The 17,246-nt window shown below is 49.3% G+C and overlaps 5 protein-coding genes across 5 annotated transcripts; 4 read left to right on the top strand and 1 right to left on the bottom strand.

Annotated features, from left to right (window-relative positions):
- Positions 1 to 4,786: 4,786 nt before the first annotated feature.
- On the top strand, positions 4,787 to 6,076 carry N7525_001547 (class I SAM-dependent methyltransferase; the record flags this gene model as incomplete). Its single annotated transcript, XM_061211945.1, has 4 exons — positions 4,787 to 4,804; positions 5,023 to 5,092; positions 5,152 to 5,313; positions 5,370 to 6,076. The coding sequence occupies 4 exons, from the start codon at positions 4,787 to 4,789 to the stop codon at positions 6,074 to 6,076; spliced, it is 957 nt and encodes a 318-aa protein (XP_061071171.1).
- A 545-nt stretch (positions 6,077 to 6,621) lies between these two features.
- On the top strand, positions 6,622 to 8,933 carry N7525_001546 (uncharacterized protein; the record flags this gene model as incomplete). Its single annotated transcript, XM_002557803.2, has 2 exons — positions 6,622 to 6,934; positions 6,991 to 8,933. 2 exons carry the CDS (start codon positions 6,622 to 6,624, stop codon positions 8,931 to 8,933), a joined length of 2,256 nt encoding a protein of 751 aa, XP_002557849.2.
- Positions 8,934 to 9,252: 319 nt separating this feature from the next.
- Positions 9,253 to 10,225, bottom strand: pup1 (proteasome core particle subunit beta 2; the record flags this gene model as incomplete). The annotated part of the gene is made up of 3 exons (XM_002557804.1): positions 9,253 to 9,912; positions 9,980 to 10,027; positions 10,100 to 10,225. The coding sequence occupies 3 exons, from the start codon at positions 10,223 to 10,225 to the stop codon at positions 9,253 to 9,255; spliced, it is 834 nt and encodes a 277-aa protein (XP_002557850.1).
- Positions 10,226 to 10,769: 544 nt separating this feature from the next.
- On the top strand, positions 10,770 to 15,520 carry N7525_001544 (FG-nucleoporin NUP159; the record flags this gene model as incomplete). The annotated part of the gene is made up of 3 exons (XM_061211944.1): positions 10,770 to 10,856; positions 10,917 to 11,598; positions 11,655 to 15,520. 3 exons carry the CDS (start codon positions 10,770 to 10,772, stop codon positions 15,518 to 15,520), a joined length of 4,635 nt encoding a protein of 1,544 aa, XP_061071170.1.
- A 587-nt stretch (positions 15,521 to 16,107) lies between these two features.
- On the top strand, positions 16,108 to 16,467 carry N7525_001543 (uncharacterized protein; the record flags this gene model as incomplete). Its single annotated transcript, XM_061211943.1, has 1 exon — positions 16,108 to 16,467. The coding sequence occupies one exon, from the start codon at positions 16,108 to 16,110 to the stop codon at positions 16,465 to 16,467; it is 360 nt and encodes a 119-aa protein (XP_061071169.1).
- Positions 16,468 to 17,246: the final 779 nt, after the last annotated feature.

Below are 17,246 nucleotides of genomic sequence, written 5' to 3'. Positions count from 1 at the left end.
AGACGAAACATCAAGGAAGAAAATATGCAAATTTTCAATATTTCTTCGAGATAATATATGCAGAATCAAAATATGTCCTCGCCAAAGCTTCGTTGATGCACTGCGTCTCGAGCCCTTCGAGATCACAAGGTGCGTCATGTCGGGTTTTGATTTATCCGCCCCGATATCAATATAACCCGGTTAGGAAGTAAGCTGATTGCGTTCTATCCTGCATGTATATATTAACCGATTTAAATACTCTTTTCATTTAGTTATATCGTTGTTATTCCAGCCATTGGGCTAAGCATGTATAATTTTGTTGAAGTCTTACTTATATTTCGTGGTTAAAGACGAAGAGCATGTGAGAACGCTGATATATATATTCACTTGAAGAGATCCTCTGTTGTCTTTCTTTCACCGCAACTCGGAAAACTGACTTTCGCGAACGACACAAAACTGAGCCTGCAAAGCAGGTAAGCCAACCTAACCCCGCGCTAAAAGAAGACGAGTCCAAGAAGATGACACCTCGCCTAGGATATGGAGGGATGACTTACGTAGTTGGACAGCAACCAATCACCATAGAATACATAATAGAAGGATCACATGCCTATATGTGTCGTCTATAAATACGTCGTCTTCTAGAAGATTTGCACATTCCGAGAAAGTAAAAGGGAACAGGGATCAGAACATTAAGCAAAGCGACATGCATATACTAAGTACGGATAATTCCCATGGTATAGTTACATCACTATCAGCATACTACGTCCAACGCATGCCCCAGCCATCCTTTGTTTTCTCCCTCGCATAGTTGCATGGATTCTATAGGATGGACACGTTCCAGCCAATAAAGCTCACGGCAGTGGAGATAAGTCTGCTGATTGACCAGTTAGACTGTCCGAGAGAGTGAACAAAGGCCCTTCTAGAGCGAGACCTACAACGTATAGTGTAGAGTAATTTTCTGAATGGAACCAAGCCCTAAAAGGAATGTCGACAAGGATGATACTAGGTTCAACATTTTGACTAACTCCTCATTGGTGGATGACAGGGTGTTATTGGATGATTTTCCTTTCCAGAGCAATACGGCGTAGACGTGCATGATCTACATTTCGCTTGCGTCTGACAGTTGTGTGGTGCTCACGCCTTTTAGTACTGAGCCGTGTCGATGGGGCGTCTGGCTTCCACCTAGGGCCAGTCGTATTCGGATTTTAGTAAATGATTTGCAGTTCCAATTCCAAATATTATTAACTTTGCTTAGACGATGGGTCCCTTTGGAAACCTTGTTCCCCTCTACTCCGTATAAACGTGAGAACGTGCTGCGGGTTTTCGCCGAGACCATGAATTGAACTGTGTGGATCTGTCTAGCCGATCATTCCTGTGAATAATACACCCCGCACCTACATTCACAACAGGGTTAATGGTTGATTGATGGGTTTGATTTACCAGCATTTGAAGTAAAAGAATATGGCAAAGGGAAGTTTCTTTTTTCATTTCTTCTGTTTAGGCCCGTATTTGTATCGTCGTGCGTCCTCAGTGCAACCCCCAAGCTGAGGAAAACGTCGCCCTGCGAAGTGATAATTCTTGCGGATAGACAGGTCTATCTCATCCGCAGCCAATAAAACCTAGTGGTATTATTTGTGGGGGATAATTATATGCGAGGATACTCAAGCGGTCTGCCCTTTTCGCCAGTAGGCCGTTCCATATGCATGACACGTAGTATCAAATACGTTTAGCGAAAGACCCAAGACGGGCAATGGGCCGATATGCACGTTGGCAAGGATTCCAGGCAGTATGTCTTACTTGACTCAAAAACGCCTCCAATAGACTTTGGCTATTTAAGAAGTAGATGAGTTGTCAAGAATGGAGCTAAGAACATACTCCATGTGCATGTAGTTGGCCCGAGGGCGGGAGCAAGGTTGCAGCCCAAGGTGATTTCCGTGCATACATTTGCTTAGAACGCCTGACACTTGCTCTTTCTTCTTCCCCTGGTCAAATACATATTGGCCAGCTGAAGTTTCCGATGTACAGCTCTGCCCACTCGGTACTACATACATACGGAGTAGCACAGTGAGCATAGTAAAGTGAGTACGTTGTTTCTCGTCTTAGACTCGGCGATAGGCCATTATCTGATTGTCAGAGCCTTGGCATATCGTGTAACATGTGTCTCGGCTTGGGCCTTTGTACTCGGACTTATTCGGTTGTGAACACTTATCTAGGTAAATAACAAAATCTGTATGTTGTAGCTACCTAGGTAATTTCCAATGCCCTATCTGTCTCCCCACATAAAAGGAACCATGGTAAATACACCGTACAAGACCCGCTTATAGTGGAGTACAAATGAATTTTAACGACTAAAACGACTTCAAAATGAAAACCTTGGAAACAACTAAGGGCTGTCTCCACTACCGAGCTGCTCCGCTACGGTGTGCCAACTTCCAAGGCTAGCAGTTCATGGGTTGTGGTTCAACGAACCACGCATCTACTGTCGTACTTATGTAGCATCAGAGACATAAATTAACCCGGAAAATTACGTCAACGTACACAGGTAATTAGCCCCCCAAAAAAACCGATTGAAAAGCCCGTCAAAATAGATATGTATACACATGTGCAGGTCCCAACTTGAAACCTTGGAAATTGGCTCTGGGGCCGGCGTTACCGACACGATGGAACCCGAACAAACTTTCCCAGTCGCCGGGTCCGGGTGAATTTCAATTCCAACAAATTCCCGGGAGGTTCCCTTTGCATGGAAACCCGACACCATGGCAGCGAAAGAATTATTTTTGGGACGGCTGCAGGGGTGCTGTGCTTGGGATTCATATCTGCAAGGTTGCACTACTGACCCATTGTTGACGCGTTATGCTTTCCCCTCCCCCACCCCCTCTTTCTGTCGCATCAGTAATAATATATAAGATAACATTCGAATAGTCGTTGATTCGGAGTACTCCGAGTCCAGAAGGTTAATACATTGATAGCTTTGTAGGTGTTTTTGTGTAGGGTTGGAACGTTTTGCACATGAAATTAGGGGATACACCTGGGTACCTTCGTAATTTCCGTCTCCAAGATATCCTACACGCTAACTATAATCACGCCTTTGTTTGATCGACATCTGCACGAGAGCGCTGATAGAAGAGTCCTAGGTCTAGAAGCTCGGGGTGGAAACTCTTGGGTACTCCAGACGAACCAGATTGAACAATAAATAAAAATAAAAGATTGAAATCAATATGAAGACCCAGAGTACCGGAAACTATTGTGCATGTTCCGTGACGCACTTCCAGATCCCCTGTGCCCCTCCTTTCGGAGCCAATTTGGAGAAATAAGAGAAAGTCCAGGCTTTCAGAGCGCCCCGAGTGACACTAATTCTGACAGATCATCTCCTTTCTTTCCCACCGCCAGACCTAATTACGGTACGGATCCGAGTCGTCATGCATCAGGGGAGGAAAAAGAACAAAGGAAACTTCGAGCATTATACGGGACTTCGTAAATCTTCCGGAATTTTTCCGACACTTTGATATTCGACTCAAAACCGAATACGGAGTATGCGCATTAATAGGCCTTGGCGTGGGCACTGTATGGGTACGGAGTACCCGTGACTGTTACGGATTATATGAAATTCAATTTGAGAGAGGAAAGGGGAAATCCCAACAGCTCCACGTCTCTACTCCGTACGGGGCCGAGAGTTTCCAGTCTAGGACCCCATTATTATCAGCGGAACTTTTACTTTTGATTTTGATTTGAAGGCTTCATATGTATGGAAAAAGAGAGAAATCGTATAACCTCGGGGAATAATTTCCATTACTATTTCTAGGATGACCCTGCAGAATTCTGCACAGGTGTTCTTGGAAATGATTTCTGCTGATCGGGCTGAATTTAAAGGGAAAAATCCCAGCAGAAAGGTTGAAGGCGGCCCGTGGCTGGGCGGGTTGCATATTCCCAGCTAGATGGGACCGACCTCCATTGGTCGATCGACCTCAACCAGCTCGGAGCCTTCGATCGCGAGGATCGAGATAATGTCCCCTGGGTCAAATGTCTGGGAGAACATGTATCTTTTATGTACCATCCAGGGTCCCACGTCAGGGAGCCGGAGGATCGTCGGAAAAAGAGTCCTTCTACAACATATCAATCCAACAGTCCAACTTGGAACATCGTACAGCCGAAAAATGTGTTGGACTTCATGATCTTTTCCTTCTGAATCGAAAGGAAATTGGTTAATATTTTGTGTGTATTCCAGATAGGTGAAATATCTAAAAAGGGAAAAGCGAAATGGAAAAAGAATATGAAGTAAAAAATTTATAATTACATTTTAATTTCGTCCAATCAATTCCACTAGAAAACTAAACCTTTTTCCACCGAAAACAGGGAACTTACAAGGGTATTATTTCCGCTTTTAATTGATTTCACGCCTAAAGCGCCTGGGCATCTTCCAAGCTTACTCTTTCATACTCCTCAGGTACTCTACCTTTACCATTCTTGTAGAGCTCCACTTACCGGGGTTTGCATTTGCTTTTGCTTTTGCTTTTTGTTTTTCAATTTCAAATGTTGATCTTACGCCTGAATTATAGTTGTCGGGATTGTCCTCCCGCCCTGCCAGATTATAACTTAACCCAAGCTGTCGGGCTCTTCCCCTCTTTCTCTTTTCAATCATGTCCGGATTTGCGTCAGTCTGAGTCTTTCTGTCTTTATACTGGGACGTGGAATGGAGTATCAGATTAATTCCTGATTCCACTTCACCAAGGAACAGCTCACCCGCCATCCCGCAGAGCGCTCTGATACTTGCCACTATTGATCCCTGCTGGATGAGATCGAGGTGAACATGGGTGCTAGACGTCCGGTGAGTTTGTTTCTCTTATATAGTATGGTCCACATGTCAATACTCTACTGTTATTGATATTCTGGTGGCTATTTTACTATCGGTTTTCTTGCTAACGTAAAATTGTGAAGGCACCTCATGCTGACCAGTGGTAATACTACCTTCGCCCTTCTCTCCTCTTATTTCTCCACCAAATCAAAGACTGGCGTGACTGACCATATCATAACAGTGACACACAGTCATTGACTGCCAGTGTAACCGATTACCCTGTTGAGAATGGAAGAACCTATCACCGGTACCACGAGGGAGGTATGTTTGTGAACCCGGCTCTATCAGATCTTGCACAGCATGGCTAATTCATTGTTTAGCTTATATATACCCCAATGATGAACAGGAGATAGAACGCCTAGACATGCAACATCACATGTTCAAAATGACGATGGATGGAAAGCTATTCCATGTTCCCCTCCAAGACCCAAAACATATTCTTGATATTGGTACCGGCTCAGGGATATGGCCCATAGAGATGTGTATGATCACCTATCCCAGCCCTGAAATTCCTGTCTAACCACAACTTGTCTTGCAGCGGCCTTGTTTCCAAACACCGAAATAATAGGGACGGATCTGTCCCCAGTGCAGCCAACCGAAGTTCCGCCCAACGTCCATTTCCTGATCGATGATGCCACCGAAGAAGAGTGGCTATGGAAGAAGAATTATTTTGATTTCATTCACATCGGCCACATGACCGGGGCCATGCCATCATTCAAACGTCTACTACGACAGGCATTCAAACACCTCAAGCCGGGAGCATACATTGAATGTCACGAGCTCGACCCGAAACCGAAATGCGACGATGGGACCATGCCTCCCGAAAACCAAGACGGCGGATACAGCGCATTCGCCATACATGATTGGGTAGACCTTAATGTACGATCGAGTCGGGATGCCGATCCACCAAGACAATTCCGGATCGCGCACCGGATTGCGCAATGGATGAGAGAGATAGGATTCGTCGACGTTGAATCACGACTCTTCAAAATCCCCATGAATCCCTGGCCGGAGGATGAGAAGCTAAAGGCCATCGGCACTTGGAGTGAGCACAACTGGCTTGATGCTTTGTCTGGGTGGTCATATAAGCCCTTTCTTGCTCTGGGGTGGTCGAAACCTGAAATTGAAGTCTTTCTCGTCGATGTGAGGAAGTGTATACAGGACCGAAGTGTCCATGCTTATATGGACTTTTATGTGGTGACGGGGCGGAAGCCTCTTCCCAGTGAAGGTGAAGCTGCTTCCTGAGTTCCTGTTCCCTCGCTTTCTCCCGAGGTCGTCATGACCTAGGTCGTCTTTCGTTTTACCACACCGTTCCATTATGTCCTCTCCGAGATGATTAGCATGTGATATCATTGGTGGGCAAAATTTTGCATGCATTGCATTGGCGTTGTGCTTATGATTTCAATTTCCTTCTGTCTTCCATAGAAATCCATTTCCATACAACGTATGCGAACATTTGGTATTCAGCCAAGGCTGCTTCGAACGATTTAATAGAGCATGGCATGAGAAAAACCTGGGTTAAACAGAAACAAGCTAAACATACAAAACAAAAAGATAATGGCTAAAGTAAATATATGAACGCCACAAATCAAAATATGATACACATGTGGACAAGTGATGATAATGGAAGCCCAAAGATTGGCCCGTTGACTCGTCCACCGCCCTGGAGCCCTCGATGTGGGGATTAGTCATCACGCCAAGAACCGGAAAGCTGCCATGCGAAAGTTGATAGCAAGTGCTTGCGACAAGCCCAAGACAGCAATTGGCCTGCACATGCCATAGCCAACCCCATGTCTTTCGGCAGACATGCCTACCGGCATGCTCTAAAGCCACCAGTTACTCCAACACTTGACCACCCCTGGATCAGCGATGACCTACTTGCAGCCACGTTTCGTCGCTTCGCCAACGGTCAACGGCGCCATGGGAGCTGCGTTCCCGGACCATTGGAAGCACGACGACGCCTAGCAAAGCGAAGAAATACTGCTCTGGCAAGCCTAGGGGGAGGTCCGGCTGAAGATATCGCGTGTCTGTTTGGCCGCAATGGGAGGGAGCACATGAAGTGGACCGACCATCCGTGGCAGAGAGCGCCGTTTGAAACTCAGAGTATGTGCTACGAGACATGAAAAGTCTTTTAAGTATCCGCTAATTGTCCTTTGAAGGTCTCGCCGATCCTTTTTTGAGTCCTCCTGAACTACCTTTCTCTTTCTCTGACCAGAACCCGGAGCCTGGACCCGAACCTACCGAATTTTATACTACTCATCCTCCTCTGTTGTATCCCGCCAATGCGAACCAAGCCACGCGAGAGCAGATGCTGGAAGCATTTCTAAATGGGAAGAACTGGGGCATTGAAGATGCAAGGGATTTCACTCGTCGGTTGAGAATTGACCTCCACCGGGAGCCGCGTTACAGCCGGCAGATATTCGAGCGGTTACTTGCTCGCTCAGACCCAGACCTTACAGAAGCAATTGCCTTCTTAGACGATCCATTCCTGAACACCCGGGGATCGGGAAATTACGCTGCAGCTGTCGAAATCTTTGTTCGAACGAAGACGAAACGCGGCAAACGAACCGCTGTTTTGAATGCGATTAATCGGGCGTTAGAGTTGGGATTGATTTCAACCGACGAAATCTGCCTGATCATTACCGCTTTACCGAATATAATCGTCGAACGAAACAAGACTCTGGGATCATGGGACCACAAAGCTTTGCTGAAGCACTACCGGGCTATGTGGAAAGCTATTGGGAGCTGTAACATTCTCGGGTATCATGATCTGGACAGCAAAATTGTTGATGCTTGGCTTGGCGAGCTCTTGCGTACTCGCAGCTTTCGTTTTGCCGAGGAACTCATCATCGAAACCCATGATGCAGACAGTCGCAGCCAGTGGCCTTCTGCTTTGGTTCAAGCTTGGTTGGAAACTATGGAAGGCGATTCGGAGACAAGCTTGCCATTTCCCGACAAGATATTTAGCCAGCTTGATGTTAACAGTGCGGCGGACTGTGTCATTCGCGTAACAGAGGCATTGGCATCGTCTTCAGCAGACAGGGTCTCCAGAAACCAATTGCTTGAAAGATGGCGGGATTGCCTCTCGAATGCCGAAGTCATTTCGACTGTTGCCAAGTCACAGGTCTGGTTCGATTTGCCTCTACCATTTGTTCAAACACAAACCAAGCATGCCCCCCTGAGCCATTCAACTCAACACCAGATCATTTTGCGACTCTGGCTTCTGCGAACGCTTGGCCGATCCACTGGGCCCATGTACAACCAGAGTGCAAGAGCAACCGATCGGCCTATCTACTCATTGCTCAATCTTTATGAAACGGTGACACAAGATACCAGAGGCACATTCTTTCCAAACTTCATGCGGGAACTTCATCACCTCGATCTCCCATACAACAGCCTTCTCCTCTTAGCCCTCACCAAAAAGGGCAAAACTTCCATTACCAAAACCACCCGCAGGACCCTCGAACAACTCGAAACCTCCCAGCTTTCCCTAGCTGAAGTGTGGACAAACCCATCCATATATAAGGGAATACAAAGACTTTTCCACACCACGTTCGACCAAATGTTCCACCGCATGAACCTCACCAACCCGGACACGGTCGAGGAGATCCTCGGTGTTGTCCGATCAGGAGATTCGAAGAACATCTGGCCCATCCTCCGACTTCTCAACAACAACACCCCTTTCAAGGTCAGCCTCCACAAAGCCTGGCAGCCTATTCCCCACCCCGATGAGAAAGTCCTCGTGAGATACCACCCAGGCCCGCGGAACAGCCGTTGCCCCGACCCCCATGCCGCAGTCAACCTCATAAACCAGCTGGCAGTGGCTCTCTCCTGCTGCAAGCACTTGACGCCGTGCCAGTCTTTCCATATGGTTCACTGGCTTTACGTGTATCTTCGCAGACACGGCGGGCCCGTGGATCCGGAGTTCGTGCGGGCCTTGTATCATGCTGGTGTTGTCCGGTATCGCCGTGACGGTCGTCGTATCTCGCCTACTCAGTATGAGTACATCCTTTGGATCGTCGGCAAGTTTGAAAGCTCTGAGGTTGTTGAAGAACTCACTTCTCGGCCTCAGATTGGTGAATCGAGGCTTGACTGGCGGTAGATGTGGTATGTGAATGAATGTCTACACAAGAAAATGTTATAAAATAGAGCGATACGATACCCCTGCTTCAATACTACCTTGCCCAGAGGGTGCTTAGCTGAGCATACAATCTACACGAAAGTCAGATCAAGTTTCTGAAGACTCCGACTTCCTGCCCTGGCGATAACTGCTCTAAACCTTGTAGCATAAGTCCACGAACAGTATGTCCGTGGTATTTCCCGAAGTATGATCGTACAGAAAACACAGTTAGATAGAAGAAAACCACGCGTGCATTAAATCAATCCAAGAAGACCACTGGTCAGTGCATCTTCAAGAAAATCTAAGTATCAACTTCCATGCTGTCCCCAGTAGTAATTTTGTCATCACCCGACAGAGTTTCGATCGTGACATATTTCTTCATATCTTCCTTGCTGATAACCCTCTGGTCCAAATAAGCAGTGGTGCCACGGGGGAAGCGGTAGTTGCGCTCCTTCTGCGGGCGGTCGTTGGGTTTCATGTAGTTGCGGAGCAGCTGGGTGGGCTGGTCCTTCTCGATCACACACACGTCGACATTGCTACCAGAGCCCAGATCGTTGAAGATACCAGCCTTGATTGCCTCGGCGCAGATGTCGATGGCACCCTGTCGGTCCAGGTCTGGTTGCCAGGTCGACTCAAACACCGACATCGCAGCCAGCGATCCAGAGCCCATCGTCACATACGGCAGCTTGTCTGTCGATCCGTGTGCGTGCACAGTGTACAGGCCAGTGCCGGTCGGGTCCACGCCTGCAACAACCAGGTACGCTCCGATGTGGCCTTGGTACCGGAAGAGGTGCTGCTTGAGCATCGTCATACAGGTGATCACACGGGGGTCGCGGCCCGTTGATAGCGAGTGCAGTTCGACGTTGGAGCTGATGAGAGCCGTGGTGAATTCGGTATCGGCGGCGGTACCGGCTCCAGCACACCAGATCTTCGGCGCGATGTAGTGTAGCTTCTCGCAGTTCTAAAGACAAAGAAGGTCAGATATCTTTCAAAAGAAAAATTCAGGTGGTCTCGTCGGTATGTTTTACCTTGTCTGCTACTATAGGACCGCTGGTAGCTCGGGTATCTGCTGCAATCTGTAATTCCGATTCGAGTTAGCTCCTAGGTCACAGCTCGTATGAACCTCTTCGCATCGTTTGGGACCGTACCACAACACCCTTATCGTAGATACAGCCCACAATTGTTGTACCGGTACTTGTGGCCTTGGGAAGGGGAACGCCCTTGGCATGGAGCGCCGCATTGCGGTTGTAGTTTGTGAAGTCGAAGCCCGGCATCGTGACAACGCTGGTATTCGCGACCAGCTGAACTGATTATCAGGATAGAGAATGAGTATAGGAAGAGACGAGAGCAAAATTCGAATATCAGGGCAGATCGAGAAGGATGGATGGACGAATGGGGTAGCAAGCTGGAGATGGAGTGAAGAGGAAGTGAGCTGTTTGGAGTGACGAAGCTCCCGCAGCCTAAATTGAAGCCTTAATTACCAGGCATAAACAAGGTGTTTTTGCCGGACATTATTTTCGCATTCAATGCTTTTTATGTAGTCTCTCTTGACTTCTCTCTCTCTAACCCTTTGCGCATCGGCAATACCCGTTGCGTCCCTTTCTATTCTTTGCTCGTCTTCTCATCCCTGGGAAGCCGCGCAACCTCAAGATTTTCGCGCATACTCTCAACCTCTTTTCCCGGAGTCCTCAGTCACTCCATCGACGCTCGCTCTCCACACCTCCCAACTCACCTTCACCTAATGCCCTCAGACATAGCTCTCCTCTAAGCGAAAGCACACGTTCTCCTTCTGGGGCATTCAATTCCGAAAAGCTTAGAATGGCTTTCAACTTCGGTGCTTCAAACCCCGCTGGGGGAAGCGCCTCTGCGGAGCTTGGTCCAGAGCTTCCCGATGTCTGTACCGATGTATGTCTACCCCACCACAGCTCTCATTCACCATGATCACCCTTTCTAATGTCTATATAGGAAGTCGGTTTCAAAGGCGTCTCCGGGGACGCAAACATCCGCTTCCTCCCAACGGCATGGCCCGACGATGCGCTCCCTGCTCCTACCTCCTCACTTCTGGCTGTCGCACACACCAAAGGCCTCGTTGTTGGCGCTGGACCAGACGCGCTGGTAATCAGCACCGCTGATGTTATCAGAAAATCAATCGAGGCGCCGGCTGGGGAAGATATGGAGAAAACGAAGCCGTTTCAACCTATCGCCACCATTCCCCTTCCTTCACGTCCCACCCATGTGGCATTCACACCGGGCGACGACGGCTTAATTCTTGCAACGGAGAATGGTCCCACTATTTCAGTTTTCGATACAAACACACTCACGCAGGGAAATGCACAGCCCGCGATTTCAATTCCCACGAACGGCGTGTCGCTACGAGCACTGGCACCAAACCCTGACCCTTCTTCTACACTAGTCGCGCTGGTCACCGTTAACGGCGAGCTTCTTATCGCCGATCTCAAGGCTGGGAGCCTAGTCCCTGGACCCAGTGGCCCAGTTCTTAAGGATGGTGTCAGCTGTGCTTCATGGAGCAACAAAGGAAAACAGCTTATTGCTGGATTGGCCGATGGCACTGGATACCAGATGACCCCAGATGGGACGAAGAAGGCCGAAGTTCCTCGACCATCTGATCTGGAGGGAGATTGCCACAGTAAGTTTCAAATAACTGTCAGAACAAAACGTGCGCTTTTACTTATGACTATACAGTTTCATCAATCGCATGGCTTGAAAACGATGTTTTCTTCGTGACGTACACACCAAATATTCCCGAGGATGATAGTGGAATGAACCCAGCTTCTTCATACTACATCATAACCCGCCGCAAGCAGGCACCGTTCCTCATCCAGAAATTGCCGGAAGTCTGCTCGACAATGGGCTTTATGCTGAAGCGTGGTCCCGCATTCCAATTTATCACCAGAATCAGAGAGTACAAGCCTCATTTGAGAGACGTCTTGATCGTCGCGTCGACTGCGTCAACTGACCTCGGCCTCATCACGCGATCTGACCAACCTCTGGCCAACGAGGAACGAACAAAACTTCATGTTGGCCAGTTCATGACCACAGAAGTAAGTGACGACACCAAACGTGCCAGTGTCCCGTTGAAGGACTCTGGGGATGAGACATCGGTCATTGGACTAGCGCCAAACTTGTCAGCCACGGAAAATGTCGTTGCGCCGCTTCCTGGTTCCGACATCTTGGAGAGCTCAACGCCCCTTCCCGGGGTTCTTCTTTTGAACAACGATGGTATCCTCTCATCGTGGTGGTTTGTTTACGCTGATTCCATTCGCCAAAACATTCAGTATTCGGGTTTGATTTCGTCTGGTCAAGCAGCCCAAGCTCCCTCCCAGCCGCAGGTGGCCGTAGCTTCAACCCCGGCCCCGGCCCCTGCACAGCAATCTGCATTTGGACAGCCATCGTTCGGGGGTTCATCAGCATTTGGACAGCCGGCTTTCGGAAAGCCAGCGGGAGCTCCTGCCTTTGGTAGCCCATCAGCTCTGGGGGCTTCAACTATGGGCGCAACTGCTTTTGGGAAACAAAGTGCCCCAGCATTTGACAGTCCATCCCGGCTTGGTGGAAGTCCTGGTCCGGCCTTTGGAAAGCCATCATCCCCTGCTCCCGCCTTTGGGACTCCCTCTCAGCCGGGCGCATCATTCGGCACTCCCAGTACCCCTGGACAGCCACAGTTCGGGAAGTCTGGATTCGGGGCTATGGGATCTGGACTTGGGCAGTCTAGCTCCCCGGCAAACCCATTCGGAGCCAAAGGTGCAGCAGTTAGCGGTGAGGGTTTCAGCGCCTTCTCCGGCGGAGGCGGCTTCAGTGGATTTGCGAGGGCACAGCCGGGCGGGTCACCATTCGCAGCAAAGAAGCCAGCAGAGTCACCGTTCGCATCAACACAGCCGAAAGAGTCGCCCTTCGCGAAGGCCTCTACTGGTGAAAGTGCTTTCGCCAAGAGCTCTGCCTCACCCTTTGGAGCCAAGCCTCAGACTTCGTTCCCTCCTCCAGCTTCCAACGAGGTTAAGAATCCCTTCGGCGCTGCCCAAGGTGGCTTTGAGCTGAAGTCTAGCTTCAAAGGCGATGGCTCGGCTGTCAATGATTTGCCAAAAGCAGACAAGCCTTCTTCCGGAGCGTTCTCATTTGGTAGCTCCTTTGACGAGATGGTGTCAACGCCCCGCAAGGGAAGCCTGTCGCCGAGTGAATCAATGGATGATACTGAAGACGTCGAGCCTGTGAATAAGGATACATTCTCAATTTTCGGCGGGGTAAGCAAACCCGCTTCACAGACTCCCACATCAATGTTCAGTTCAAAGACAGCGACTTCGACAGAGAACACCAAGCCAGCATTCTCGATGGTTGGCACCAATGCCGACCAAAACCGCATGACCAGTCCATTGTCAGCACCGTCTGACAAGACAGAGACACCAAAGAAGAATTTATCTAGCACAGCAGGCATCGACGTGGAGACGCCATTGCCACCAGATTCTACCAGCCGGGCTAGTTACGCTGCTGGAGATACTTCTGCTTCTTCCAACGTGTCGAAATCCTCTGTCGAGGATGCCCCGCTTCCCCCCGATTTCACCAAGGCGAAGAAGGCTTCACTAAAACCTGAAGATGACGCCCCCCTGCCTCCTGATTTCCTCACTCAGAAGAAGCCTGCTCCGAAGGCGGACGATGCTCCCCTTCCTCCAGACTTCCTCACTCAGAAGAAACCTGCCGCGAAGACGGATGACGCCCCCCTGCCTCCTGATTTCCTCACTCAGAAGAAGCCTGCTCCGAAGGCAGACGAGGCTCCCCTTCCTCCAGACTTCCTAACAAAGCCCAAAAAAACCGAGGCTGCAGCCGTCCCCGAGGAGGCACCCTTGCCGCCTGACTTCACCGCAAAGCCAAAGACCAAATCTGTCGAAGAGGCAGTTCCAATTCCAGATGAATCTGAAGAATCTGGTATCTCCGATGCAGAGTCTGAGGCCGCTGGCGAGTCAGACTTCAGTGATAGCGGCGAAGAAATCACACACGACGAAGCATTAATCGCCAAATCCAAGCAATCAGCTGAGAGCTCGTTTGGTGCAGTTTCCGAGCAAAGCTCCACCGGAGGATTCTTCAGCAGTCCCGCTCGAACCGCGGATGACAAAGGCCGCCTTCCTCGGCAGCTATTTGGGGAGGTCCCTAAGCAGCCACTGCTTCCTCCCCCGGGCCCCATTGCGCAAGGCAATCGGGAACCCTACCGTTCACCGAGCCCAGTTCGGGTCGGCGGGAAGAAGAACGTGTTATTCTCCGAGAAGTCACACGGCCGTAAGGGGTCCACAGGCGCATTGCACTCGCGCAAGGCATCCCTTACTCAGATTGCCCAGCGTGATGGTCACTTCAGAAAGGCCAGCGATGTTGCTCGTGAAGAACAAGAGAAGCAAGCACGGGCACATGCGGCAGCTCAGTCTCAGGAAGAGGATGTTCTGTCTTTGTCAGACGATGACGATGACGATAGACTCCGAGATGAACTAGCTCAGCCCATTGAGCCTGTTAATACCTTGGATCCGTTCTTGCCCCACCAAAACTACATGGGCGAGACTGCGAAGCCAGGTATTGCCGGCCAGGTCGAGCGACTCTATCGTGACATCAACTCTATGGTAGATACATTGGGCATAAATGCTAGGTCAATGGCGGGATTCCTTCTGCACCAGCAGCCCAAGAAACCCTCTGATATTGATGACTGGGTGATGGTTCTGAACAGCGACCAGCCTGCAGACATTCTCGACACGAAGATGGCCCTGAAGGACATTGAGAGATTCGAAGAGCTGATTACTTCAATTGCACAATCATTGGACAACCAGCGAGTGCAGGGAGTGGATGAAAAGCTCGATGCATGCCGTGACCTGCTCACAAAGCAGGTTGTCACCCTGCGAGGCCAGTTTGCAAGCATCCGCAAGACTCTTGACGCACACACCGACATCGGCGCTATCCTCGAAGCACCACTTTCTGCCGAGCAAGGTGCGCTCCAGCATGATCTACGCACCACGTTCACGAATATTCAGGTCAAGATGGCCGCTCTTGAAGAGGCAGTCTCCCTCCTGCGTGCCAAAATCGCCGACATTCCGCAGGCGAGTGGCGCCGGCAGGAACCGACCAACCGTCGAGGCCGTCACCAAGACCATTGCTACAATGATGAGCATGGCCGAGGGCAAGAGCACAGACATCGATGTTCTCGAGGCACAGATGCGCAAGCTCGGCGTGGACATTGCTCCCACAGGACCCCCAAGCCGCGAGGCGTCCCCCTTCTCTACTCCTCGCAAGACCGCTGCCGGCCGTATCCCCATGACTCCTGGGTCGCGAGGCTCGATTGACGGTAGCGCCTATCACACCCCCGATTCCGCTTCGCGCGGTCTCAACTTCCGGGCTAGCATCACTGGCTCGGTGAGACAGAGCCGTCTCCGCAGTGTTGAGGGTGTCGTCGAACCTGCCGTCCCGCAAGAAGAAGCCGTCCAATACAAGGCCAAGAAGTCGCGTCGCCAGCACTTGAATGCCAACTTGAAGAAGGCCTTCGAGGACAAGCAGGCAAAGGTGCGTGGCGTCGATGACTGGTAGTTTCTCCAGTTTCTCCAGTTTCTTCTCATTTCTTTTCATTTGCTTTCATTTGGTTCTCTAAAGATTCTGATCCGATATTTGGGGAATTTGCTTTCAGCGTGGATTGGTATCTGGTGGTCTTAATTGGGCCAGGGAGTCATGGCATGCACATACGTATGTAGCGGTTTTTTTTTTCAGCGCCACAGTGAGTGGCTAAGTTAGCTATCAAATGGAAGCCCTATCTACATGCGGTTCATTGTGTAAGCTTACCTCCTGATCAACCCTGTATCTTGAGACGCATCTTTAACTGGCAAAGTAAAACAATGATAAGTCGGGACAAGGTAAAAATAGGCAAAGGAAACGCACATCTTTACGCATTAAGATAGAACAAAACTGGTTTCATCGGTTAATCAAAGACTTCTTATTCAAAGCTATTATATCAATGAATGGTAAGACGTCTTTGTTCCAGCCGACGTGGTAGAACAATATAAAAGGCATTGGCAATGCCCTCGAGTCTCTACATCCACACCACAAGCACCACCAGTATTCCTCCAGAGAACTCTCCAGCAAAGCCTAGTCTCCTTTAACCAATCTTATCTACCAACAGAATGGCAGGACGCGCAAGTGATAGATGCCCTTTCATGGCACGGGAACGTCTGGTGGACCCCGAAGATGATGCAGCTCTTTGGGTTACCATCGAATTCCCTGAAGCAATGAAGTTTACCCATACGGATGAACAGCTGATGGATTGGGTAGTTCATCAGATCGGACATGCTGAGACTAGTACTTCAGCTAGTGCCCAGCATTACCAGAGACACCTGTGTCTCTCGCTTCCAGTAGTTGGGATCCCCAGGGGCGAGGAACACAACGATGCAGTCAGGGATCAGGCTAAGACTCTGGCTCAATGGTGGCACGCAGAAATCATGACAGGCAGGATTTATCTTGACCGGAGTGTGATTTTCCCTTAGTTCGAGGGAGGAAACAGTTCTACCAGAGCCATCATACATATAGAAAGTATTGTTCTGTTGGTAGATTGCGAGTATCAGACTAAGTAAGGCAAGAGGTATGATGTATGCAGTCAACTGAGGGTATCTGACAGATGAATAAAGCAGCTATGTTGGAAAGGGGAGAAAAAAAAGATATCCAAGAAAGACGCAAAGTTTCAGATGTAGCGAATAGCACATAACCCGTAAGTCCTAGCCCATTGACCCATATTGATCGAACACCACAGTCCGAATTCGAGTAGATCGACGAAGTTGAACCTCCACCACGTAATTCATGAAATGCCATTTGGTTGAAAGACAACCGGCTCTCAAATCGAAAAAGTAACTAAAGGGTACATTAGCCAAGTGCCTGAAATATTAAAGGATCTAGAGTATTAAAGGAGCAGAGATCAGACATCATAAAAGACATTATGTGCACCCTCTTACCCAACATCATGTTGCGACAATGAAACTGCACTCGCATTCGACTATCTCCTCATTGCAGCTGCGCAGGCGGTTTTCAGGATGAGGGTTCGATTTCACCGAGGAACCAGATGTACTCGGAAGACATGCTCAGGCGAGGTGAGGGCGATGTGGAAATCGTTGGATTTGGGAGTTCACCAGTGTCCGCAACCATTGATAATACACATGTATGGCATGGTCTTCGGTATATGATAGGAGATGAAACCACAAGATCAATAGTCCGAGGATATGTGCCAGCGCGAGCCAAGACAGAAGGTGCCAGAAGAATAACCATTCCAACA

The sequence above is a fragment of the Penicillium rubens genome (assembly GCF_028828025.1).
Source record: "Penicillium rubens strain IBT 27055 chromosome Unknown utg000001l_segment0_segment0, whole genome shotgun sequence".
Taxonomy (NCBI): domain Eukaryota; kingdom Fungi; phylum Ascomycota; class Eurotiomycetes; order Eurotiales; family Aspergillaceae; genus Penicillium; species Penicillium rubens.
This window is presented reverse-complemented; position numbering and strand designations above follow the sequence as displayed.